Source organism: Protopterus annectens, chromosome 13.part0 (assembly GCF_019279795.1).
Source record: "Protopterus annectens isolate FY-2018-M chromosome 13.part0, PAN1.0, whole genome shotgun sequence".
Lineage (NCBI taxonomy): Eukaryota > Metazoa > Chordata > Ceratodontiformes > Protopteridae > Protopterus > Protopterus annectens.
In genome coordinates, this window is record NC_056747.1 from 1,215,117,917 (window position 1) to 1,215,145,146 (window position 27,230).

Below are 27,230 nucleotides of genomic sequence, written 5' to 3' on the forward strand. Positions count from 1 at the left end.
GGATCTTGTTCCTCCTCATTTGTTCAAGTACCAGACCACTGACATGTTGTCCATCTGAATCGCTGTCAGAAAAATATGTATTAATGTGTGTGCTTAATGCTAATTAGAAACTAAATGAGTTAATACGTTTTTCATTCTATTTTATATGCACTATTTTATATACAGCTTAGTTTTATATGAGACTAAAAGATGCTTTTGAAACTGCAGTGTGCTTTCTGAAACTTGCAAGATGCCCTCTGACCTAGTAACTTGCTAGCACAGCAAAATTCATGTTTATGCCTTTTGGAAATGTACTTGAGAAGCAGGTGATTATCTGCTAGGTCCGGAAGCAATGAATGAACAATGCCATATTCTGTAATGTAATGATTTTGAACAATTAGCTCTGTTCGAAGTATGAGAACATGCACAGCTGCAGAAGGAAGAGATAAAACAAAGGACTGGGAGAAATTAATTGCAATCTATACTTGCTTTGTGCTCAAATTAGCCATAGTACCTTGAATGGTAACATTGCATATATCTAACCGGTGGTAGCCAAGGCCACGTTGTAATTCTTAGGAAGTTTCTCACAAAAATTGATAGTATAAGCAGAATTTTACAAAACAATCACTACGAAATAATGATGTTAAAACTTGTGATTTACTACGTCAGCTTGGTAGGCAATGTCTTATTAGAAAAATATTAGCACATTTTTGTCTCCTTGCTGCAAGATTAAAGTGCCTTAAACTGAACCTACCGTGTATTGATAATTTTTAAAGTATATTTTTCCTTTGACAGATTGGTCCTTCGGACCGGAAACATATCTCTCACTCTAGCTCATGTCAGAATTGGGCCCGGTGGCATGAACCCGTACGGAGAAGAGGCCACATCGGTTCTTCTGCTTTGAAAGACCTCCGACTGAATTGTCGTTCAAAAGAGGCCAGCCACCGTTTCTGATCTGTGATCGGAGGACGAGTCAACGTTCCGGTGGGATCAAGACACGGAGGCTCAGGTAAGGAGGAATTTACCTTTTTCCGTTTTAGATCAGGGACTTGTTGCAGTATTATTGTATTTGTCAGGGAGATTTGCATGTGCAGATCAGGGACAAAAAAAGATTGCTGTCTTGTCATAGATCAGGGAAACAGAATAGGTAGGCAGTTATTCTAGATAAACTGTGAAAAAGTGTAAGTCGTGGTACCACGTGATAAAAAGGGTTACGTAACAATTTCTAACTTAGCTAAGGCAACATGGGAAATCAGTGCACAAAAAGTTCCCGAGACCCGCCCTTAACCGAAGACGCGAAATATATGCAATTACAGCGTGCCGATATTAGGTATTATACAAAATGGGTTAATAAATACAAATTTGATGGTAATTTAGACAAACATTCACTTATTAAACTTGTTAGACAACTTAAAACAGACGCGAAAGGTCAGCTAAAAAAGCAACAACAATTAGGAGTCCCTCAGGCACACAGGTGGCTTGAGGAAGCAAACCGCAGGGAACAAAAGGTTAAAAATTCAAAAGCAATGTTTTTAGATAAAGAAGACAATAACTTGGTAATAGCAACAGCCCCTCCACTTCCCTTACCAGAATATGAAGTGAGTGGACAAGCTGATCCACCTCCGCTATACCCAGCTGTTCCTGCAAAACCAAAACAGTTTGTCAGAGATCCTATCGAGACCAGGTCTCGAGCACGCAACTTAAGAGGGGATATTGAATTGTATGAAATAAAAATTCACAAGCTATGAGTGAAGAAGAGATATGTCCACTCAAATAAGTACCAAATCCGCAGTCAGGACAGGACCCAACTATTCTAGCATATAGACCATGGACACCGGAAGACATCCGGAAAGCCACAGAGGGAATTCCCCATCCAAAAGTTAATTTTAGAAAATTCTTAGAAGACTTGCAGGGCATGAGGTTAAGTTACCATTTGAATGGAGAGGAAGTAGAGAAAGTAGTCGGACAAATTGTAGGTCCAGATTGGCACATGATCAGTGGCAACTGGAATCCCCGTGACGCAGAGCTTAGACCACTCCCACATAGTAACGCAGAACTGGACAACAGAGTGAAAGGTCTGACAGACCAAATCTCTGAGAAATGGAAGCCTAGGGCTGATTGGACTTGTATTAATCAATGCATACAAGAAAGTGAAACTGTCTATAGATATTATGCCAGATTATTAGAATGTTTTAATAACCATTGTGGAATACAGGTACCTGAAGACCAAACACATGACTCCCCATATGAGCAGCAGCTAAAGAATGCATTTTTGAAAGGCAGTATTGCACCCATTAGCAGCTTTATTACAAAGCACATGATAGATCATCGTACAAGTAGATTACAGTCATTACTTGAATATGCAAGACATGCCGAAAGGCATTTTAATAGCAAAAAGAAAACTCAAGTATTTGCAGTAGAAGACGGATCAGAAGTCTTTGTAGTACAAACTGGGAAGAAGGGTAAGAAAAATGCCCAGGGAAACAAACAATCTGATAAATGATCAGAGAACTTTGAAGAGAGAAAGAAACAGGGTGAATGTTTTAAATGCAGGAAAAAGGGACATTTAGCAAGGGATTGCAGGCAAAATAAAAAGGTAACCACAAAAGACAAGGAGGGTGAGGACTGACTATATGGTTGTCAAGAATCACTGGAAAGGGATAAACAAGAAAAGACAAGTGCAAATGTGATAGAAGGGGTAGAGGACGTGATAGAAGAGGTAGAGGATGTGCATGAAATCACAGATAATGAAGAAAATGAAATTTTGGACTTAGCATTATTGAGCCTAGAGCTCTACTTAGACACAAAACCAGAAGTTACACTTCTGGTAGAGGTGAGGGAAGTTAAAATTCCTGTGCGACTCAGGGGCTTCACGGACCCTGATACATCCTTCCAAACTACCAGAAAATTCAGAATCACTTGACTACATATTAGTGAAAGCAGCTAATGGACAGCTGTATCGGGAGCCACTCTCCCACAACATAGCGATAACTGACCCAGTTTCACGGATGACCCAGAAAAGCAAAATTGTTGTTTCTGCAAAATGCCCAGTCAATCTCTTGGGCAGAGACCTAATGCATATATTTGGCATAGCCGTAGTTCCAACTATGCAGGGTATGGAAGCACAGCGACAAATGGATACTTTTGTAGTGCGACCGGAGGGCGAAACATTTTATTGGTACAGCCATGACTTAGTTACTACTGGTCCAGGGACAGTAACCGAAGAACCGATGAACGTAGCCATCAGTAAATCCCCCTCCCTTGACACTGATAAACAGCATTTGTTGCATTGCACTCTATATTACTGTAGCAAACCAGGACCTGATAAAGAATATGAGCAAGAACTGTTTAGAAACCATGCTAACAGATTAGTATTACGAAATTTGTACTGGGACACAGAAGGAAACAGTGTAGTGAGCTGTTCATTGCCCCAGGAATTCCTAGCACTTTACAAATCTAATCGATTACCACATGTGAGTTTAACTAAAGATAGAAATGTGAAGTGGGCAGACCTAGGAGAAAAAGTCACAAGGTGGGAAAAGCAGACAGAGTTAGAACTTTCTGAACAGGGAGTACAAAAGCAGAAACTAAATTGGATAACGCAGACACACCCAGCTGTACACTCACAGGCAAGTGAGGACAGCTGAGTAGCACTCTTACTACAGGAAGAGGAAAAAGCCTTACGAGACATACCAGAGACTCTCTGGTCAACAGGGAAATCAGATGTAGGACTCATTCTTACAGCAGGACCAGTTACTATCACGCCAAAATCAGCATTTAGACCTCAAAAGAGACAATATCCCTTGAGAAAGGAAGCAGAAATAGGAATCAAACCTACAATAGCAGCCTTACTTAAGGAAGGAGTCTTGATAGAATCTCCCGATTCACCATGTAATACACCCTTATTTCCTGTTAGGAAAGCAAACGGAGAATGGCGTATGGTCCAAGATTTACAAGCTGTAAATGACGCAGTTATACCCAGGGCACCTACGGTGCCAGATCCACACACTTTATTAAATGATTTGAAACCTCAACAAAAGTATTTTTCTGTGGTAGATATTAGCAATGCATTTTTCTCAATACCGATACACCCAGACAGCCAACATTGGTTTGCATTTACATTTCAGGGAAAAAGGTGTACATACACGCGACTACCACAGGGATATTGTGAAAGTCCAACAATATTCGCACAGGAAATGGCAAGTAACCTGGCGGGATTTATCCCACCAAAAGGCAGTCAGATTTTACTTTATGTAGACGACATTCTGCTGGCAACCCCCACCCAGCAAGAATGCAGAGAGGATACCATAGCATTACTACAATTTTTTGCTACTCAGGGACACAAGATAAACAAGAACAAACTGCAACTTTGGAAAAAACAGGTCAAATACCTGGGATATGTAATATCCAAAGAAGGCAGAATATTAGATGAAGACAGAAAAACAGCAATATTACATGCACCTAAACCAACTACCAAGAAGGAAATGATGTCCTTCCTGGGTACTACTAACTTTTGTCGGAGTTGGATTCAAAACTATGCCTTGGAATCTGCTCCACTGACCAACTTGATATTCAAAAAGCCTATGGCAGCACAAGATTTATTACAGTGGAAACCAGAAGCAGAATCAGCTTTCTGCAAATTGAAACTGATAGCTTCATTAGTTTTAGGATTACCAAACTATCAAACGATTTTTCCAAACTGCAGATTGTAAGCAAGGTTATATGACATCAGTGTTAACACAACAGCATGGGGACAAAACGCCCCATAGCTTACTATTCGTCACAGCTAGACCCAGTGGCGCGATCCCTGTCCCACTGTGTACAAGCAGTAGTCGCAGCTGCAATGGCAGTGCAGGCTTCAGCCTCAGAAGTATTGTTCCACCCTCTCACATTGAGAGTGCCTCATGCAGTCGCGATTATTTTACTGCAAGAAAAAGTAGCATATCTTTCTCCTGCTAGGCATCTTTCCTGTATGACTATACTGTTGAGCCAACCTCATATGACAACTGAACGATGCACAACTTTGAATCCGTCAACCTTGCTCCCAACCCCTTACAGATGGCAAACCACACTGCTGTCTGCAGGAGATTGAGCAAAAGACACTACCTAGAAAAGATCTTACAGACGTTCCCTTGGATGATGCCAAGGTGACATACTATGTGGACGGCTCGTGCAGGAGGGGTCTTACAGGACAGTATCTAGTGGGGTATGCAGTAGTTTCTGATACTGAGATTTTTGAAGCAAAGTCTTTACCACACAACTTATCTGCACAAGCAGCAGAACTGACTGTTTTGACAAGGGCATGTACCTTGGCAAAAGGTAAATGAGTGAACATTTTTACTGACAGTCAGTATGTTTTTTCTACTGTACATGTTTTTGCGCAGCAGTGGAAAAATAGAGGAATGATAACATCTACTGGTAAACCAATTAATCATGCGCAATTTATTTTAGACTTGTTAGACTCTATTCAGTTACCCCAGAAAGTAGCTATTTGCAAATGCGTAGCTCATACCAAGCAACAGGATAGAATTTCAAAAGGTAATGCGAGGGCTGATACAGCTGCAAAACAAGCAGCTTCAGAAGTATTTCTTTTGAGCGAGGAATTACAACCATCTGAGATTTTAGACTTAGAAATGTTAAAAACAATGCAGACACTTACTACAAATGTAGAAAAACAAAAGTGGATAAAACGAGGAGCAATCCTTGAGAAGGGACTATACATCTCCAAAGAGAAGAAACCGATTTTGCCATCTAACTTGTTTAGATATGCAGCTTTGTTGAGCCATGGGCAGTGCCAGGTCTCAACAGGGGGGATGGTACAGTTAGTGAATAGAGTGTTTACGACGTATGGATTTACAAACTACACAAAAAATTTTTGTGCAGCATGCCATGTTTGTAACAAGCATCATGCACAAGGGGCATTGAAACCTAAGCAAGGGAGTTTCCCTACACCACCATATCCGTTCCATACTATTTGTATGGATTTTATAGAGCTGAACAAATGCGAAAATAAAACGTACTGCCTTGTCATTATAGATATGTTTTCCAAATGGGTGGAAGCTTTTCCAACTAAAAATCCAGATGCAGCTACCGTTGCAAAAGTCCTCGTTAAAGAAATTATTCCTAGATTTGGCATACCGGAAAAGATTTATAGTGACAATGGCACACACTTTGTAAATCAAACTATACAACAACTAAGCCGATATTTCGGGATTTCTCTGAAAAACCATTGTGCATACCACCCCCAATCTGCAGGATTAGTAGAGAGGCACAATGGGGTTTTGAAAAACAAACTTAGGAAATTGATTAGTGAGACACAAAAGAACTGGGTGCACTGTCTACCTCTGGCACTGTTGAGCATGAGAACTGTTCCAAATGTAAAAGGGTCAATTCCTTTTGAAATACTGCTTGGGAGGGCATATTATAACACCTCAATGGAAACCTCTCGTGCCTGCAGAGCAAGAGGCTGGCAGTTCACTTGCAGAGTATATGAGGCGATTTTTGAACAACCAACTTTTGCAGTTAAATTCTATTTCAGATAAAGAACAAACCAGACCATCGGAAGCAGCAATAGCCCCAGGCACGTGGGTCTGGGTGAAGGTTGTGAAGAAAAAGAACTGGAGTTCTCCGAAGTGGGAAGGACCGTACCAGGTACTACTGTCGACACCCACTGCAGTCAAGATCGCAGAGCGAGCATCCTCGATTCATCTGACACACTGCAAACTAGTTAAGAACTTTGAACTGGACAAAAACCTTGTTACTGTTGTACAACGAGAACAAAATGACCAGGTATAGAGTAATAGAGATGCAGAACAACCTCAGAAAATTTGCATGATTATTCTGATAGCTATACTGATAACATTGATCTTTTTGTTGTGGCCTTTCCTTTTCCCAGCCACAAGAGTTGAACTGATCAAACGTGATGCATTACTCAGACTGGCATCCAAACTTTAACACTTACCAATCAATTAAATATGTGTATGCTGATACTTTTAATGTTTCGAACTGCTGGATTTGCACAGCTATACCAACAGCATACAGGGGATTATTAATGACTGCTGTCCCCCTAGGGGTCAGCAAGACCTGGGAAAACTTGATTTTTGATACACCACCTGTGAAATCACAAGACAAAATAGCATTGTACCTACCTGTTACACAAAAAGGGATTGTATGTTTTTATAAGAATGACACTATTCAGGTGGATTGGAGCAATTGCAATGTGACTGTTTCTTATAAATGTTATATTAAAGCCAGTAAGACAAACTATTTGTGATACAAACTATGATGCATATTTCACGAAGATGCATAGAAATGTTGATGAGATACAACATAATCCTGTTCTTTTAAAGCAGCTTTCTATTATTGATAAGAAAATGTTTCAAGCAGGGCAAGCTTATATCAATACAAAAGCAGAGAATTATTTTGTTTGTGGGAAAAAAGCATATAAATGGCTACCTGAGAATTGGTCCGGCAGTTGTTTTTTGGGTTACCTGTTTACCATACGACACACTGCAGCTTTGCCTCAGGGAAAAATTCGAAACATCAGAGAGGTCAGCAGTAAACCTAGAAGTCCAATTAAGAGACCTGAGAATCCAGTAGGACGAATCGAAGCAGGGTGGAGAAACCATAACTCCGTAAAGAACAAAAATAAACTGACACACATGGACTTGAGTGACACCATTATATCATGGGCAGGCATAGCCCCTGCATATGGCGCAGTGAAATCGATTTGGGAGCTGAGAAAACTGTCTAAACTTCTCGAAGGTATGAGCAATGCAACTTTTTCTGCTCTTGAATTAGTGACTGATGAACTGAATGCAATGAGAACTGTGGTGCTTCAGAACCGTGGTCTGAAAACCTATGGAGAGGATCATTATGGAACTCAAAGACATTGGGGACCTACAGACATCGGATCCTACCCAGTTTGGCTTTGTCAAGGGCAGATCCTGCCTTCTGAACTTGGTCGACTTTTTTTGAAGCAGTCACGAAGGCCATTGATGAGGGTAAGGCAGTTTACACAGCCTACCTTGACCTTGCAAAAGCCTTCGACACAATACCCCACTCGGGCATCACAGACAAACTCACCAGCTTAAATGTAAACCCATATGTCACAAGATGGGTTGCAAACTGGCTCAAGGACAGAACCCACAGGGTCAGAGTTGCTGAAGCTATGTCAGACTCTAAGCCGGTCACAAGCGGTGTCCCACAGGGCTCAGTCCTGGGACCTCTCTTGTTCGGCATTTATTTTTCCGAGGTGCAGGCAAACATAGGCGGATTGTGGCTGACAAAGTTCGCAGATGACTGCAAACTGGGCGCCATAATTGATACTCCAGCGGACACAAGCATCCTTCAGAGAGGCCTCATAGAAATGGATAACTGGTGCCAGAGCCATGGCCTCAAGCTGAATGCAAAAAAAAATGTATAGTCATACCCTTTGGGAAAAACAAGGTACCCACAAATTACCACATAGGTGGTAATCCATTAAGTACGGAAGAGGTAATCAGGGACCTAGGGACCCAGGTTGACCGTAACCTCTCATTTGACACTCACATTGCCAAAGTGGTTAGGAAGACCTTCTATATTGCCCACCTTATCATGAAGGGATTCACATCTAGATCAAGAGAGGTCATTGTGCCCCTGTACTCTTCTCTTATCAGGCCTATGATTGAGTACAATGCCCCATTTGGGATGTATCTTACCAGACACCTGCAGCAGTTGGAAAGACCCCAAAAGTTCCTCACCCAGAGGATTAAGGGTCTCAAACATATGTCATATGCTGCGCGACTGAAGAAACTCCAGCTCTATTCAGTCACATACCGCCTACTCAGAGGTGATCTGTGCCTGACATACAAGGCCATGTCCAATCTGGAATTAATGGACATGCTCCAACTCAGAAAATCCAAATCCATCAGAGCCACGAGAGCAAGAGACTTGAACCTCAACACAGAAATAAATAGAACGTGCTGGAGGGACAGATTCATAACCCAGAGGCTCCCCACACTCTGGAACAGAATCCCAATCCATGTTAGACAGAGCCCCTCACTAACTCTATTCAAGAGAAATCTTGACGAGGGGATGGGAGATCGTAGGTTTACCCCGGGGGTCATCTCTGTGTCACTACTAGACAGAGGCACAGTAAACTAAACCCTAAATGGGCATAGTATTCCCATCCTAAGGGGTGGTGAAAGCCACACACACTCTGGCTGGGCTTATAAATGCCCTAGGGCAGATAGCCTAGTACGAACCTATGAACCCTAGCAGCGAGAGGTGATACATGCGCTTTAATCAAAGAAGAATGCTGTTCGTATATTCCGGACAACCAGCACGAAATAAATGACCATCTTGAGGTGATCCAGCAAGTGTCGACCATGACCAAACCAGGCCCAAACCCTCTGACTGACTTTTTCCAGAATTTGTTTGGGGGGTGGGGTTCCATCCTAATGAACATCCTGATTGCCATTTGTGTAGGATTACTCCTATTAGGATTATGCATTTGTTGTGGTATTCCCTGCATGAAAAAGTTAATCAAAGATTTTATAGATATATCAGTTTCTGAGACTTTGTATCAAAGTACTGAAATTGAAGAATTGTTGAAAAGTGAAACACTTTCATAAGTTTAAACTGAATGACTCTCAACTGCAAATCCTGAATGGAAGAGGTTAGGAAAAGAAGCAAACTGTTTATTCTTTTGAAAATAGAATTAAAAAGTATTAACAGGGGGGAAATGTCAGAAAATACGTATTAATGTGTGTGCTTAATGCTAATTAGAAACTAAATGAGTTAAAATGTTTTTCATTCTATTTTATATGCACTATTTTATATACAGCTTAGTTTTATATGAGACTAAAAAAGATGCTTTTGAAACTGCAGTGTGCTTTCTGAAACTTGCAAGATGCCCTCTGACCTAGTAACTGCCAGCACAGCAAAATTCATGTTTATGCCTTTTGGAAATGTACTCGAGAAGCAGGTGATTATCTGCTAGGTCCGGAAGCAATGAATGAACAATGCCATATTCTGTAATGTAATGATTTTGAACAATTAGCTCTGTTCGAAGTATGAGAACACGCACAGCTGCAGAAGGAAGAGATAAAACAGGCAAAGGACTGTTGGAGAAATGAACTGCAATCTATACTTGCTATGTGCTCAAATTAGCCATAGTACCTTGAATGGTAACATTGCATATATCTAACCGGTGGTAGCCAAGGCCACGTTGTTTTTCTTAGGAAGTTTCTCACAAAAACTGATAGTACAAGCAGAATTTTACAAAACAATCACTACGAAATAATGATGTTAAAACTTGTGATTTACTACGTCAGCTTGGTAGGCAATGTCTTATTACAAAATGTATAAAAATGCTTGCATTTCCTGATTCTAGTCAGACAAACTCTGTATTAGCACGTTTTTGTCTCCTTGCTGCAAGATTAAAGTGCCTTAACCTGAACCTGATCATTTTTAACGTACATTTTTCCTTTGACAATCGCGATCATACCCACAGGAAGACAGTCCTGGAAGCACTGCAACGCCAGAAGTACTGCTCTCACATCTAGGACATTGATATGCAGATGTCTCTCTTGATCGGTCCATGTTGAAAATGCCCCCCCCCCCCCCATCAGGGAAGCATCCATGGTCATTGTGGCCACTGGTGTGAATAAGAGAAATGGACGTTCTATCGTACCCTGAAGTGAGGTCAACTACCACTGAAGATCCCTTTTGCAGGAATTTGTGATAATTATCATTTGAGACATGGGGAGCTCTTGGCAAAACCACTGTCTGAACAGCCATTGCAGTAGCCGCATGTGCATACGACCCAGTGGTATGGCCAGAATGGCTGCTGCCATCATTCCTAACAATTTCAGAACTTCAGAAGCTGGTATTTTGTTTTTGGATATTAGAATGCGGACATGCTGACGGAGAAGTAAGACTCTTTGTACTGGAAGTCTTAGCATGGTGGTGGTGGTGGTGTCCAGATCTGTTCCGATAAAGACAATATGCTGCGATGGCAACAAGGCAAATTTTTCTCAGTTTACTGTAATGCCCAGTTGGTTGCAGTGACAGAGTGGATTCCCTGTACTGAATGAGTTGATGCCTGGTGGTGGCAGTGAGGAGCCAATAGTCTAGGTACAGAAACACCTGGAATCCTAAACATCTCAGGTGAGACATGACCACTGCCATGCATTTGGTGAACACTCTGGGGGCTGTAGTGAGATCAAAGGGCAGAGATCAAAACTGGTAAATACTGGCTCCCAGCCGGAAGCGCAGATGATCTCTGGATGGCCTGGCCATTTTTATGTGGTAGTACACATCCTGTAGATCTATCGACCACATCCAATTGTCTTTGCCCAAGAAGGAAAGCATTGACTGAAACTTGACCATCCGAAACTTCTTTCTTTACAGATTTGTTTAGTCTGCTGAGGTCCAATATAGGTCTCTAGTCCCTTGTCTTTTTTGGAACTAAACAGAATCTTGAGCAAGTCCCGGATCCTGTCTAGTCTGCTAGGACTGGTTGGATGACTCTTTCTTAGCAACGTCTGGACCTCTACTGTTGCTTGTTCCCTGTAACTGGGTTGAACGTCTGGGATTTTTCTTGGTGGAGAGGTGTGTGGTGAATGGGATGAAGTATCCTCTGGAAATACTTTGTACCCAGCTGTCGTTTGTTATTTTCAGCCAGGCATCTGGGTACAAAGATAAGCGACCCCCGACTGCCTCCAGAGCAGGACAGTCGGGCCTCCTTTCAGGAGCGCTGGTAGGGCTTCCCAAAGAAGTGATCTGTCGCCCTGGTTTTGCATACCCCCTCTACTGCGATTGCAGCGTCTTGCATTATTGCCCCCTCCTCTGCCCCTGGAGGGGGGTTCACCACGTGTGTCCTGAAAGGCTCCTTGGGCTTTTCGGAACCACATTTTCCCTCCCCTTTGACCCTTGGGGTAGGGTCTGGTAGGGGTGGAAAAACTGACTCAGACGGCAGATAGTCTTTCCCTCCTGCTCACACCTGGTTAAAGTTTCCTTAATTTTGGCCCCGAAAAGGAAAGAGCCATCAAAGGGGGATATTCACAAAGGATGACTTGAAGGGCTCTGCGGAGGAACACAAGCGCATCCAGGAGTGTCTCCTAAGATCAACTCCTGTACCCGCTGCCCTACTCGTTCCATCAGCTGCATATGAAATGTGGCGCATGGACGAGTTCACTATGGAGTTGAGGGTAGCAAACTGGGAGGCAACTTTGTCTGTAGCTCTTGCAGCTACTACACCCTGAGGAGCATCTCCCAGCACTTTAAGGAGATCTCTCTGTAGTCTTGTAAAATTGGGTAAATAGTTAAGCAGAGTGCAAAAGTCGCTGAACTAAACATGCGCTTCCCATATCTATCCATGATCCTAGAGTCTCTGTTAGGAGGATGGATAGATTAGGAAGTTTCAGACATTTCCTTTTTGGTGGCTGCCGCCACCACCATGGCATCAACTGGCACACCTTTGGTCAAGGACTCATCTTGGGGGGCAGATATGAACTTATTAGGCCTCCTAGGGACAGGATCTATGCTGTCTGGAAAACCCCCACGCCCCTCCTGACACCAGCTGCATAAGCTCATCAAAGGGCGAAGACAACCAAGAGGTGGAGGGCTGAGACCTGAAAGCCTTCAGAAGAACAGACTCGTCCTCAGTAGGGTTGGTGGACTGCCAGTCACCCTTCTGCCTAAGGATTTCAAGTATCTCTGCAAATGAAATATCCTCAGAGGGGGACCGTGAGGACCCTTCTGATTCATCCAAGTCAGTATCAGATGTTAGTGACTCCTGCTGGGAGTCTAAATGTTTCCTCTTACACACACTCTTCCTGGGAACCTCATCAGCGGGAGCTTCTGGTGAGGTCTCAGAAGGGCATGGGCCACCCAATGGGGCTTTCTGAGGCCCTGGGTCTCTGCGCTTAGCTAGGATCTGTGAAGCAGAAGTAGACAGGTGCTTTAATGGATGAAGAAGCTGGACCTGAAGTTGAGGATGCCTTAGAAGGCATAACTCTCCTTGTGGCTTCGAAAGCACCCCTGCTCCGATGCGAAGGGACCGACAGATCCGAGGAAACAGTCAATACCCCCGGCACCAGGACAGTGGGCTCCGAGCCCGAGGTAGGAGTCAAACTCATCAGAGCTGAAGCCCAGAGAGGCAAAGTTGGAACTGACAAGTCAGTTTGACTATCCTCCCCCGACCAGAGTGTGTCAAGCTCCTAGAGTCCTCGATAGGCAGAGAGAACATCAGAGTGAATGGCGCCGAAGACAATGCAGCAGGTGTCAGCTCTGAAGACTCCATAATCAGCAAGTCCGACTCCTCTGGCTCCGAAGGACCGGTATGGCGAGGAGGAGGAAGGGATATAACTGGCATAAGGGTCTTCGGCTCCGAAGCCGCCTGGGTCGGAGCTGATTATTTTGCAAAGGCTGGTGCCTGTACAAGCTTCTGCACCACCCAATCCACATCCAAATCTGAGAGGCTAATAAAAGAGAGATGAATGGACTGATGGTACTGACTGAAGTAGGGAGATTTAGGAATTTCAGATACCGGTTCCAAAACCAGGGCTCTGAAAAGAAAAGAGAGTTGGCTCGGAGATCTGTGGAGCCGAAGTCACAAACTCTTGACTTTTTAGACCTTTTCAAATCCACAGAAGTCTAGGAGGACTTATTAGATCCATCCTGGTCACTAAAAGCCTCTTGGAAAAGAAGGTTTCAACAAACCTCTGTCAATGAGCTTCCTCTTTCTCTCTTGGAGGACCTGATGTTTCTTGTAAGTGCAAGGCACCTAAGCAGTAGACACAATTAACATGGCAGTCAGTAACAGACATAGTCTGCCTACATTTAGGGCATTTTTTTAAAACCTGACTTAAGGTGTTTGTCCTTGTCAGACAGAAATTGGACATATCCAACAACAGCAAATATAAATTAGTCTTCTAATGAAAAAACAGGCTAACTATAAGAATACACGCACAAGCCCTTTAAACTAAGGCTAACTACAACTACTAATAAGCCTTCTAATAAAAACAGGCTAAATATATGCACACAAATCCTCAAATTAAGGCTAACAAGCACACACTAATTAACTAAACAGATAATATTTATAAGCAAGTTAACCAAGAATTATAAAATACTATGCTACAAAAAAAAAGTGACAAAAAGGTCATTGAATAAACAATTTCTAGTCAGAAAATTTAAACAGACCTATGAAGAAAAATGAGGCCAAATATATAGCTATGAAAAAGCACACAAGGGAAGGGAACACTGCAGATAAAGCTTTAAGAGCTTATCTAACCTAAATATCTAACTATTTTAACAGTAAATTTCCAATAATTTTTAGAACTAGAAGTATTAAAGTTTTTACTGGCCCGTGCTATTAAGAACCTCCGATCAGTTGCAGCGGACAACTACATCTGGGGTAACAAGGTGCGTCATGGGATAGGGACTTGGCCTCGAGCTACTTGAAATCCTCTATCTTTGTAGTAGGTGCCGACTCGGAGCCAAGGGATGGGCTCCGAACCCATCAATAAGAATGAACGGCGAGATAGAACAACTTCACATCATTTCTCTTCTATAATTTGGTTAAATGGGTGTTGGTGTTTCAACATTTATCCTTTTGTAATATATTATGAGAGTTCCAATGAAGTATCACATCCTAAACACCGCTTACAACTTCAGGCATACTAGTGCATCTGTTACTGCACTACATCCAACAAAATCAAGTATCACCTACAACTATCAACAATAGAGTAGAACTCTACACTACAAACACATCAGGATTGGATACTTCCCATTTTACAAATTAAAAACAAAGGTTAATTGCATATAAAACAGCTCTTCTGAACAGTTCCTACAGTTCAGAGGTTCATCAATGAATCAAATTGTCTTACTAAAACGGTCTGAACCACTCACCTTTGAAACACCTACGCCAGTGAACCTAGCTTCTAACAGTTCCTGTCGCCGAGGGTCCAGGCTATGCAATTCTTCCATCATTTCTGCTGCAGGGAGAAAAAAAAAATGAGGATACTGAGTGCAAGGGCAAAAGCTAATCCACAGTAAATTGCACAAACATACATTATTACACATTTAATTTTTCTTATGAAAACAAATCAAAAACATACAAGACAGTAACATTCCAAATGAAATCACTATGACCCTAAAAATATGTCAATGTTTCTCTACAAATGATGCATCTTACTGAAACAATCCAGAATGAAACCAATTTTTTTTTTTTTGGGGGATATATCTTCAAATGTTAATGGACATCCTGGGCCTAATGAAAGATTAGACAGGCAATAACAGTCATTTTAAGACCATGTCTCTGAAGTACTTCTGTTCTAAATGTGTATAAAAGAAAATACAACTCTTGACAAAAGATGAAAGTAAGATGCAAGTTATAATGGCAGAACTACAACCTAGCCTGTCCAATGCAGCTTCAGGGAGCAAAGCTGTCAAGTGTTTATTCCACCCAGACATGACCATATCAAAAGCTATGCATAAAACACAAACCAACTTGGCCACCTTTGAAAATTATGCCAAAGCCGCCTGTATGCTCTTAAAAGATGGAAGCATTAAAAATGACCTCCACACCTGGAAAGAAGATGCACAACATAAAGCAGAAAAGTACACTTGTATTAGGAACTGGCCATAACTCTTACTGGTTTGAGTAGATTCATTGTTGCAGTACTGAATCATAAGAGCCCAGAGGCCGGCCAAATACCTGAGCTCTCACCCCTCACTCATTATGGCACAGCAGATTACCCCCAATTCTGATCCCAAGGCATCATCTGGTATTATCTTCAGGTCTCTCACACCAGACAGCAGCATAATTTACTACCCAAGGTCCATGTCTAGTGTTGCCCCAATCCAATGTCAATGAGATAAAGGTACATAAAGGAAAGCATACACAAGGTGGGGAAAAGGTGAACAGGGTAACCACTCCTGACCAAAGGAAAAAGTCAGTAAACAAAGGGGATGAAAAGAGAAACTGGTACTACCAAAAGTAAATCTACTCAAACATAAGCAATTAATCTATGCTCTTTGCAGTTCAAGATTCAGTACCACAACAGTGAAGACTCCACAGCTAGTCCATTAGGAGTGAATGCCTTGATACAGAAGCAGGGGACACCAAAATCCTGTAGTATGACAGAGAAACTCTGCATTGGCCCCTAAACTGAAATTTTTGACAACGGTGTTAACAGATAACCAGATACCTCCTTCCATAGTAGCCTAAGAAGAAAAACAATGACGGTGGCCATGGCCCAAGTAGAGAGTGTGCTCAGACTGAGAAAGTGACTTGCTTTCGGTGGTGGAATTAACAAAAAGCAATACAATATACAATCCACTCGGAAATGTTTTGCTTGACAGGATTTCCCTCCCTTATATTTGCAAAGACATCAAATCAGTAGTGTGACCTGCTGTTTAGTTCTAGCTAAGAAAAATCTGAGTTGTCGGAGCACATACAGGAAATGCAACACTCTTCTTGTTTTGTGCTGAGGTGAAGTAAATTGGTTTAAAAATTATCTGATTTAAGGAGAGTTCAGCCATGAGCATGAAGGGATAGAATTAGTGCATTATGGTGTCCTTGTGAAAAACTAGGAAGGAGACTCTACACACAGCAGCCTGTAATTTAGTGATCTGTCTAGCAGAGGTCAAGCCTACCAACAAAACAGTTTTCCATGACAGTATAAGGTGCTGGGTTTCTACTTCAAAGGCAGCAAGGCCAATTTTTCTAGTATTAAGTTGAGGTCCCAGGGTAGGGCTAACTTTTCTGAGGTCTAAAATGGGGGTGCCTCAAGTTGTTTTTGCAGACAGATGTGAGAATGTAGGAGGGTTTAGACAAGGAGATATAACTGAGGTATGTACCTCAATAGATGCATAAAATAAACCTACTTTGAAAAGGTCCCACAGGCAAATGAGAATCATCGGCACCTGGGCTTGGCTTGGTTGCAGTCCTCTGTTAAGGCACCTGTGGAAGAACCTTCTCCACAAATATGTATATACATACATATATACACACATGCACGCAAATTCCTGCTGCTAGGTTTTCTGGCCTACCTACCTCAGTATATGTAATAAATCATGCAAAAATATACATACCTGGGAAAGGATGAGTGCTAGAGTCAGTAAAACTGAGGACCCACTGGTCCAAAAGACTATTAAAAATCATCCTTGGTCCTTCCTCTCTGATCTTCTACAGTACCCAGAGAATTTGGACGGAGCAAACAGAAAAAGACATGTCCATGAAAAGAAGGTGACAACTGTCATCCAGATGCAAAACTTCCAGATCTGTCCATTTTCTGGAGAAGCAAAAAGGTCTACTTCTGGCACACCCCCACCTGTAGACCAAACCCAAAAAAACTTCTCTCCTACATCAGTTCATTGGGACTCAATGCTGGCTTGCTTAATCCAGGTGCTTGCATAATGCCCTGCCCAAGATGTACATGGTTATTGATCATCCCAAAGTACTCTGCCACCTCCCATATCAGCACTGGCCAATTCACAATGTAGACAAGTCACACCTTGTTCATCTACAATATGACTAGTACTGTTTTTTTTTATTGCAAAAGGTGTAGCTGCCACATATGCCAGAATGCCCCAATGGCTAAAATCGCTGCCATACTGTGTCGGTGTGTCTCCTTGGAACATCAGGTCCCTTGAATGGGCACCTCAAATTACACCAGGAGTCTGCTGTTAGCACCAGGGATTTAGCATGCACTGTGAAGGGAACACCCTCACATTCATTTGGATTTTCTCTGTTGGCCATACAATTTCTTCCCTTATACAAGGGAATAGCACAACACTTGTCTGTACGCAGTGGAAAGATGCTGGCATCACCTGATCCTCAAATAGCACTGGAGTTTCCTCATGTATAGCCAGGCCAGGAGAACCACTAAAATGCAGGAAGCCATGTAACAGAGCACCATGAGAAACCTCCTGGATGAAATAGTGTGGAAACGGTCTATCTTGTTGAAATACACAGAGGAACATTACCTTACCTTGAGGTAAGAAAGCCATCCGTCATTTCCAGTCTACTAAAGCTCTCAGGAAGGTAATTTGCCTGGCTGGTGTTAGCTGGGATTTCTGAATGTTTGTCATAGTCCTACACTCTGAAAACAATCTGTGGTGATCTGTATTGCCATTTTTATCTCCAGATATGGGTAAAAAAGCAAATCACTGAGGACAGGTATTTGTAAAGATCCTGGGTGCAGAGGACAAGTTGAAGAGCAAGGAAGTACACTGAAAAAAAGAACATACCCGCCTGAAAACGTTAGGAACAGTCTCCCTGACCTACGGAGATAGGCCAGTAGGCATACTTCCTTCCAATTCACAGTCACCACTAAGGCTCCTGGAAGGATCCATCCTGAACTCTAAGAAGAATCTGCTTACCTTTGATAGGTTCAAGACGGATCTGTTTCTTGGAAACAGGATTCTGTTCCTTTCTCTTTCAAATACTGACTCCATGGACCACTACCCTAAGGACGGTGTCCACCTTTTGGGGCATTAGGTACACTTGCTGTCCAGGAAAGTACAGTTGTGTACACTTACTATAAATGTAGATGTTAAGAGTGCATTCACTGTTGCAGTCATCACACTTGTGTTATCTGTCTGCAGGTACCCCTCAGTCGGCCCGAATACCACAGACTCAGTATTTCTGCTTCGGATGCGGTCGCTCCAGGACTGACGTCAGATCGTCAGGGGTATAAAAACAGGCAGCCGATGCCATTACATCAGTTTTTCTTGCCCCAAATGTCAGGAGCCCCCCATACAGGGAGTTAGGTTATGGTGGGGAAAAACACCACCAGTAAAAAGTAAATACCAATACCCTAGAAAGGGTTAGTAAATAGCCATATATAGGAGAGAGAGAGAGAAACCAGGGGACTAGAGGGAGGGAAACCAGGACTACAACAGTGAATACACCAACATCTACATTTATGGTAAGTGTACACAACTGTACTGTGCTCGTGTTTCACTGTTGCAGTCATCACACTTGGGTGGAATCCCAAAGCTGAAGAAAGGTGGAGGCAGTCAAGAAGAGTTAGGGCTGGCTGGTATGCCTTGCAAAACTGCTGTAACAAATACTGCCCTGGATTTGGAAAAGATAGGCAGGTGATAATGCTTGGTGAAGGTGTGTACAGAACTCCAGGTAGCAGCCTCCAGGATGTCCCTGGGCAGGGACTCCCCTGAGAAATGCTGTAGAGCAAAATGCTGCCCTAGTGGAATGTGTTCTGACCCCTTGAGGGGTTTGTTTCCCATGCTGCTATTAATAGAAATGGATGCAGTGTGCTATCCATTTGGAAATAAGTTTGAAATGGCCTTGCCCTTTGCCCCTGTTGCAAAGCTGACTAATAGCTGGTCAGACTTTCTGAAGGGCTTAGTCCTATCAAGGTAGAATCTGAGCTGTGTGCACATCTAAGGAGTGCAGGATCCTTTCCCCTTTATTTTGAGGATTAGAAAAGAAGGTTGGCAAATGGATGGATTGAGAGCCACACTGGACACCACTTTAGGCATCAAGGAAGGGTTAGTCCTGAGAGAAACCCTGTCAGCATGGAAAATAATGAAGCGTTCCACAGCCATCAGTGCTTGTAAGCTCAGACACTCTTCCAGCTGAAGTGATGGCTAGAAGCAAGGTTTTCCAAGAGAGGAATTTTAACTCTGCTGATGTAGCAGGTTCAAAGGGGGGAAGCGTGAGCTTTTCCAGTACAAAGTTAAGGTCCCAAGCAGGGGTGGGTGCTCTCCTTGGTTGCCTTAAGTTGTTTGCCCCTCTCAGGAACTGTTTGATAAGAGGGTGCGAGAAGAGAGGTGGCTCAGTGTTGTAAAGAGCAGAAATGGCTGAGGCATTTATCTTAATGGTGGAGAAGGACAGGCCTTTGTGGAGTAGATCTGCTAAGTAATCTTAGTCTGCTAAATCTTTTCAGGCTTGTTACCTGTTGGTGAAGCACCCACCAAGGGGAGAAAACGCTGAGAGAAGAAAGGAGCCACTTTTGAGATTTTAAGTGTTTTTCCTCTGTTTATTTGATAAGTTTTTCTGCATAGCTGCCTAGTTTGAGCATTTTCTGGCTTGTTAAACTTGATTTCTGCATAAGTAGCTGTATTTAGAGCACAACCAAAAGCTGTTTACTGAATTTCCTGTTTGCACTTAATTTTAAAATTGTTTTTTTCTCAAAACTTGCATATTTTCTGTCTTTGGCCCAGCACTCTTGTGTGGGGTCATTTACTGCACTGTTATAACTTGATATTACTTGTGAACCTCTGCTATCTCTGAAAAAACAAAAACAAAAAAAATCTTGCTTTTTTCCCACTTTTCTGATATTTAAAAAAGTTCAAGTTACAGGCTTGCTGTTCTTGAACTGTTTTGTAAGTTTCTGTGAGGCCATTTTTGCTTGGGCTAAAGGAAAGTCTCTCTGTTGATCAGTGGCAGTGAAAAACATTGAGCTGCTTCCCTGCCCCCCGTGGGAGTGGTTACTGACTTGAAACTGTAGTTTTATTGGCCAAAGGGGGTCATTGCCAAAACTCCTTCATCTTCCTCTCTTAAAACCTAGTTGCCTTGTGGTTTTGGCGTCTTTTCAGGCTTGTTGGCTGTTGGCGAAGCACCCACGAAGAGGAGAAAACGCTGAGAGAAGAAAGGAGCCACTTTTGAGATTTTAAGTATTTTCCTCTGTTTATTTGATAAGTTTTTCTGCATAGCTGCCTAGTTTGAGCATTTTCTGGCTTGTTAAACTTGATTTCTGCATTAGTAGCTGTATTTAGAGCACAACCAAAAGCTGTTTACTGAATTTCCTGTTTGCACTTAATTTTAAAATCGTTTTTTTTCTCAAAACTTGCATATTTTCTGTCTTTGGCCTAGCACTCTCGTGTGGGGTCATTTACTGCACTGTTATAACTTGATATTACTTGTGAACCTCTGCTATCTCTGAAAAAACAAAAACAAAAAAAAAATCTTGCTTTTTTCCCCACTTTTCTGAGATTTAAAAAAGTTCAAGTTACAGGCTTGCTGTTCTTGACCTGTTTTGTAAGTTTCTGTGAGGCCATTTTTGCTTGGGCTAAAGGAAAGTCTCTCTGATGATCAGTGGCAGTGAAAAACAGTGAGCTGCTTCCCTGCCCCCGTGGGAGTGGTTAGTGACTTGAAACTGTAGTTTTATTGGCCGTTTTGGGTCAATTCCTGGCTCTTTCCAGCCCCTGCTAGCAAGCACTCTTTAGAGTGCTTTAGCCTTGAAGCGGACTTGCCACTAGAGCAGCATCGGGCAGCGCTGGTTTAACAAGGTTAAACTTTTTCTGGCTCCATAAAGTCTGTTCTTCATTTTTTCCCTCAGAACTGTTCTACTAGTAATCTAAACAGTATATCCCTTAACTAAAAAGCGCAGCACTTGTTCCTAAAAGCTCCCCCCCCCCCCTCAAAAAAAAAAAAAAAAAAAAAAAAAAAGCTCAGCACTTGTCTTAAAAGCATCTTCTTTTCAGGTTTAGCACTTCTGTATTATACAAAGTCCCACACTAGCAACCCCCCCCCCCCCAGGAGTATCCACTTCCGTACTAAGTCCTCTCTTATTCAGTTACACCCCAAACTTCTAAATTTCTCTAGCATGTCGAAGGGCCAGATGCTGGCGGCCTCTCCTGTCCAGTTGATGAATTTGGGAATATTGAGGCAATGTTACAATTGCCTCATGTACACTGACAACCCTCTCCTCCTCCCACATAACACAAATACTTGCGAGAGAAGCAGCTATTTAGCCAAACTGGAGGCTGAGCTCTCTCAACTCAAGACTGGCAAGACCAGACAGGAGGAGAAGGCAACTACACACACCACAAAACCAGTCTCACATAATGCTATAACAACAATGAATCAAACACAAACACACAAAGTCATACTCGGAGGCTCTGAGCAAAAATTTACCTAAACAGCAGAGGCCTCCAAAGCAGACACCCAAGCAACTACCACCTCATGACACACCACAGGCAACACATAAACCACAAAATCAGTGTGCAAAGCAGTCACAGCCCTTAAGGCCAAATACAACACCAAACATACTTGTCATAGGTGACTCCATAGTCAGACACACTGACGCCCCACTCACCAGGCTGAACAAGGAGAAAGTCACAGTAAGCTGCCTATCGGGCGCTAGAATCCGCCACATAACACAAGCACTCGGGTCACTCCACAGCAAGTACAAATATGACACAGTCATTGTCCATGCTGGTGTGAACGACCGAGCGCACCTCCCTGGACTACATGAAAAGAGACAGAGGAGCTCTCTGATTATGTAGCCCAGGCAGGTATGACCCTGACCCTGAGCAGTATCCTTCCTTCACCAAGAATGATGCCACAACATAGAGACAAGATGATCAGCTTTAACAATTGGCTTAATTTCTGGTGTCATTCAAAGGGGATCCAATGTCTGTCTGCCTGGGATGACATGCTTGACAAGCCACACTGCTTCGCAAGGGACGGCTTGCACTTGTCACCCCTGGGATTCCGGATATTGGCTAAGGCTCTTGCCACCCCCATAGTGCCTTTTTTAGGCAAGGCTCAAATTCTAAACCTACCACCCTAGAAAACAAAAATGGGAAGAAACTAAGGGTAATGCTGCTCAATGCCAGAAGTCTAAATCTCAAAATGCACGCACTAGAGGCCCTTCCTCAGTATGGAGAACATCGATGTCTGTGCTGTGACTGAAACCTGGTTCAAGGCTCCTGAGAGCACCCTAGCACTATCAGGTTTTACCTCATATCATGCGTTCCGGCCCCAAAACCCAGACCACACCACAAAAGGAGGGGGTGTACCAATATTCATCAAGGATACCCACACCTCCAGGTTGGTGGCAACGCACGAAGCATCGGAAACCATCCAGGTGCAATTAACCATAGGCAAAAAGTACAGTTTTGTACCTACCATAAATGTAGATGTTCGAAGATCTACATTGCTGCAGTCCTTACACTTGGGTAGTCCGCTGTCCTCGGTCGGCCCGAATATCAAAGTATTAGGCTGACGTCGGTCAAGGGGCATTAGACTGACATCAGGACGTCAGGGTACAAATGCGCATGACCGACGTCATATCCTCAGTCTTTTCTTGCCCCAGATGTCAGAAGACCCTAAAAGGAAAGGTCAAAACCAAAAGACAACAACAACAAACAAACAACCACCCTTGCACTAAGCATATGTACACTATATACAATATGTACAGTAGTCAGAACCCAAAACCACACAACTGCCTCTAACTATAGAGGGGAAGGAGGGAGGGTAAATTGGACTGCAGCAATGTAGATCTTCGAACATCTACATTTATGGTAGGTACAAAACTGTACTATGTTCATCTCACATTGCTGCAGTCCTTACACTTGGGTAGAATCCCAAAGCAGAGAGAAGGGAGGATGGCAAAGCTATAAAGCAGGAGGAGCTGTCAAAATGCCCTGTAAAATTGCAGTGGCAAAACCAGCCCTAGATTTAGAGTAAAGTGGAAGGTGGTAATGCTTAGAGAAGGTATGCACTGAACTCCAAGTAGCTGCCTCCAAAATATCTTTAGTTGCCACCCCCCTTAAAAAAGCTGTAGAAGTGGCAGTAGCCCTAGTGGAATGAGGCCTAATCCCAGCTGGAATCTCCTTACCATGATGGGAATAACAGAAAGCAATACAAAACCCAATCCACTTAGAAATAGTCTGTTTTGTCACAGGCTTGCCCTGAGAACCCAAAGCAAATGAAACAAATAACTGCTGAGACTGCCTGAACCCTTTAGTTCTGCTCAAATAATAACGCAACTGCCTGTGTATATCCAAAGTGTGCAAAATCTTTTCCCCTTTGTTTTGGGGGTTTGCATAAAAAGTAGGTAAATGAATAGTTTGGTTTAAAGCCACACTAGAAACCACTTTAGGCATAAAGGAAGGATTAGTACGTAAAGATACCCTATCCTTATGGAAAATTAAGAAAGGCTCAACTGCCATAAGGGCCTGTAATTCAGAAACCCTTCTCGCAGAGGTAATGGCCAACAAAAAAGCAGTCTTCCAAGATAAATACTTCAACTCAGCAGTAGCTGCAGGCTCAAAAGGTTGTAGAGTAAGTTTCTCCAACACAAAATTGAGATCCCAAGCAGGAGTAGGAGTAGGAGCTCTACGTGGGGGTCTTAAATTCTTCGCCCCTCTAAGGAACTGCTTAAACAAAGGATGAGAAAACAAAGGTGGATCACAGTCATAATGTGCAGAAATCGCTGCAGCATGAACCTTAATAGAAGAGAAGGACAAACCTTTGTCCAGTAACTCAGCAAGATATTGAAGGGCCACACTTACATTAGGTTTAGAAACATCAAATTCCTTTGCTGCACTCCAAAATAAAAATCTCTTCCATTTATCTGCGTACACTTTCCTTGTACTAGGCCTTCTGGCCTCCAAAATAACATTCAAAACTTGTTGTGGAAGCTGAAACCCTCCAGGGTTTAAAACTGAATATGCCAGGCCGTTAGGTGAAGAGAGTGAAGTTTGACATTGAGTAAATGACTGTCCTCCTGAGACAGTAGATGTGGAATCGAAGGCAAAGGCCATGGAGGTTCCTGTACCAGACTTCTCAGTAATGGGTACCAGTGCTGTCGAGGCCAATCTGGAGCTATTAGAATCATCTTTGGCTTGTCCTGTCTGACCTTTCGGAGTACCTTTGGGAGGAGAGGCAGAGGCAGAAAGGCATACACATGAAGCTTGCTCCAATTGAATGAAAGAGCATCCACTTTCCAAGCTGTGGGATGAAACCCTTTTGTGCAAAACTTTGGCAGCTGGTGGTTCAGTGGAGAAGCGAGCAGATCTATGTCTGGAGTTCCCCATAACAATGTCAATTGCTGAAATACATGAGGATCCAATTTCCACTCGTGGGGATCCATAATTCGTCTGCTTAACACATCTGCTAAGGAGTTCTGTGCTCCCGGCAGAAACCTTGCCTGAAGATTCAGCTGTAAACTGAGAGCAGTCTCCCACAAAATCATTGCTTGCCTGCATAGAGGGTAAGAATGTGTCCCCCCTTGCTTGTTGATGTACCACATGACAGTTGTGTTGTCTGTTAGAATCAACACCTGCCCTGGAAGAAGTAAATCCTTGAAAGCTATTGATGCAAATTGGACTGCTAACATCTCCTTCAAGTTGATATGTAAATGTTGAAGTCTGGCAGGCCACGTGTCTTGTACCCATTTTCCATTTAGATGAGCTCCCCAAGCTATGTCCGAGGCATCTGTCGTTAGAATCTGACTCGCCTCTGGCCGGGTCACAGAGAGTCCCTTGTTTAGGTGACATTCCTGAGCCCACCACAAAAATTCCTGTTGAATGCAAGGTATTATTTGAATGACAGTGTCCATATCTTGGCAGTGCTGTGTCCATACATTTTTGAGATACCATTGTAGCTTCCTCATATGCAGTTTGGCATTGGGAAGCACCAGAATACAAGATGCCATGAACCCCAAGGCTTGAAGGACTGTCCTTGCAGTCAGCCTGGACTGATGAGACAATTGACGGAAGTACAGAGAAAGATTCTTTTGTTTGTCCGGGGTCAAAAAGGCCATCTGGGATGCTGTATTCAGTCTCACACCCAGAAAGCACATGTCCTGAGAGGGTACTAGACTGGACTTTATTTCGTTCACAGAATACCCCAGGCATCTTAGCACTGCTATCACATACTGTAAATGATGAAGAAGTTCGTCCCTTTCTTTGGCCAGAATCAGGCAATCGTCCAAATAAGGATAGATCTGTATACCTCTTAGCCTGAAGAAAGCTATCACTGGAGCCAGAACTTTCGTGAACACTCTGGGCACAGTAGACAAGCCAAAGGGCAATGCAGAGAATTGATAATGAGAAGTCCCAGCTCGGAAACGCAGATACTTCCTGCAACATTGCCTGATAGGAACATGAAGGTAAGCTTCCTTGAGATCCAGAGTCACCATCCAGTGATCTTTGCCCAGTAGAGGTAAAAGCTGTTGTAGAGTCAACATTTTGAACTTGGGAATGTCCAGATAAGTGTTGAGAATAGATAAATCTAAAATTGGTCTCCACGTGTTCCCCTTCTTTGGTACTAGGAACAGGCGAGAATAAAATCCTAGGCCCACTTCTGGCAGAGGGACCGGTTGTATGGCTCCTATTTGAAGCAACAGAGAAATTTGTTTGTGAGCCTCTAGTCTTTGCTGAGGAGGAACGTCCGGCATGCCTTTGAAAGGAGGCAAGGTATGGAAATAAAACCTGTAACCCTGGTGTATGATATCCAATACCCATATGTCTTGGGTAACCAGACTCCAATTTTCCTTGAAGAGTGCCAACCTTCCCCCCAAAGGTGCTGCCAGGCAAGAAGGATCTGGCAGCTGAAAAGGTAGGTCATTGGGCCTGTTTACGAAAGGACTGGCCCCTGCCCTCCCCCGAAGATTGTGCAGGTGAACTCCCTGTTCTAGGCCTGAAGGAGCTCTGAGCTCTGCCTCTACCACGTCTAGATCTACCCCTAGACTGATCATAAGAAGGGTACGTCCACCCCTTAGCAGGCCAATTCCTACTAAATTTCGGAGGCTGAACTTGCAAAAAATCTTTAACAGTCTGCATAGACTTAGCCTTATCTTCCATTTTTAGCCTTATCTTCCATTTTCTTCAAGACTGACTCCACAGGTGCACCAAACAACACATCAGACTGTAAAGGTGCATCCAAAATCCTTGCTTTAACATGTTCAGATAAATTCTGATTCCTCAGCCAGGCGTGCCTGCGAAGAAAGTACAGTTTTGTACCTACCATAAATGTAGATGTTCGAGGATCCACATTGCTGCAGTCCTAACTATTGGGTAGTCCGCTGTCCAGTCGGCCCGAATACCAAAGTATATGGCTGACGTCGGTCAGGGCGCATTAGACTGACGTCAGTACGTCAGGGTACTAATGCGCATGACCGACGTCATATCCTCAGTCTTTTCTTGCCCCAGATGTCAGAAGACCCTGAAAAGATAAGGCCAAAACCAAAAAACCCCAAACATACCTGTACCAAAAATATGTACAATATATACAAAATAAGCAGAATATAACCTCACCTACACAACCACCCCTAAACACAGAGGGGAAGGAGGGAGGGTAAATTGGACTGCAGCAATGTGGATCCTCGAACATCTACATTTATGGTAGGTACAAAACTGTACTATGTTCTTCATTCCACATTGCTGCAGTCCTAACTATTGGGTAGAATCCCAAAGCAGAGGTAAGGGAGGCTGGCACATCATAAGGAAGCAGGAACTGACAACATGCCCTGCAAAATAGCTGTGGCAAAACCAGCCCTAGA

The 27,230-nt window shown here is 43.0% G+C and overlaps 1 protein-coding gene across 6 annotated transcripts in view; it reads right to left on the minus strand.

Annotated features, from left to right (window-relative positions):
* Positions 1 to 27,230, minus strand: part of TLK2 (tousled like kinase 2) — a 3,436,060-nt gene that overhangs the window by 2,911,642 nt on the left and 497,188 nt on the right. For all 6 annotated transcript variants that reach the window (XM_044055220.1, XM_044055218.1, XM_044055219.1 and 3 more), the window contains one exon: positions 14,875 to 14,960. In XM_044055220.1, the coding sequence (XP_043911155.1) occupies positions 14,875 to 14,955 (81 nt within the window). In that variant the 5' untranslated portion in view covers positions 14,956 to 14,960. The remainder of the gene's footprint in view (positions 1 to 14,874; positions 14,961 to 27,230) is intronic.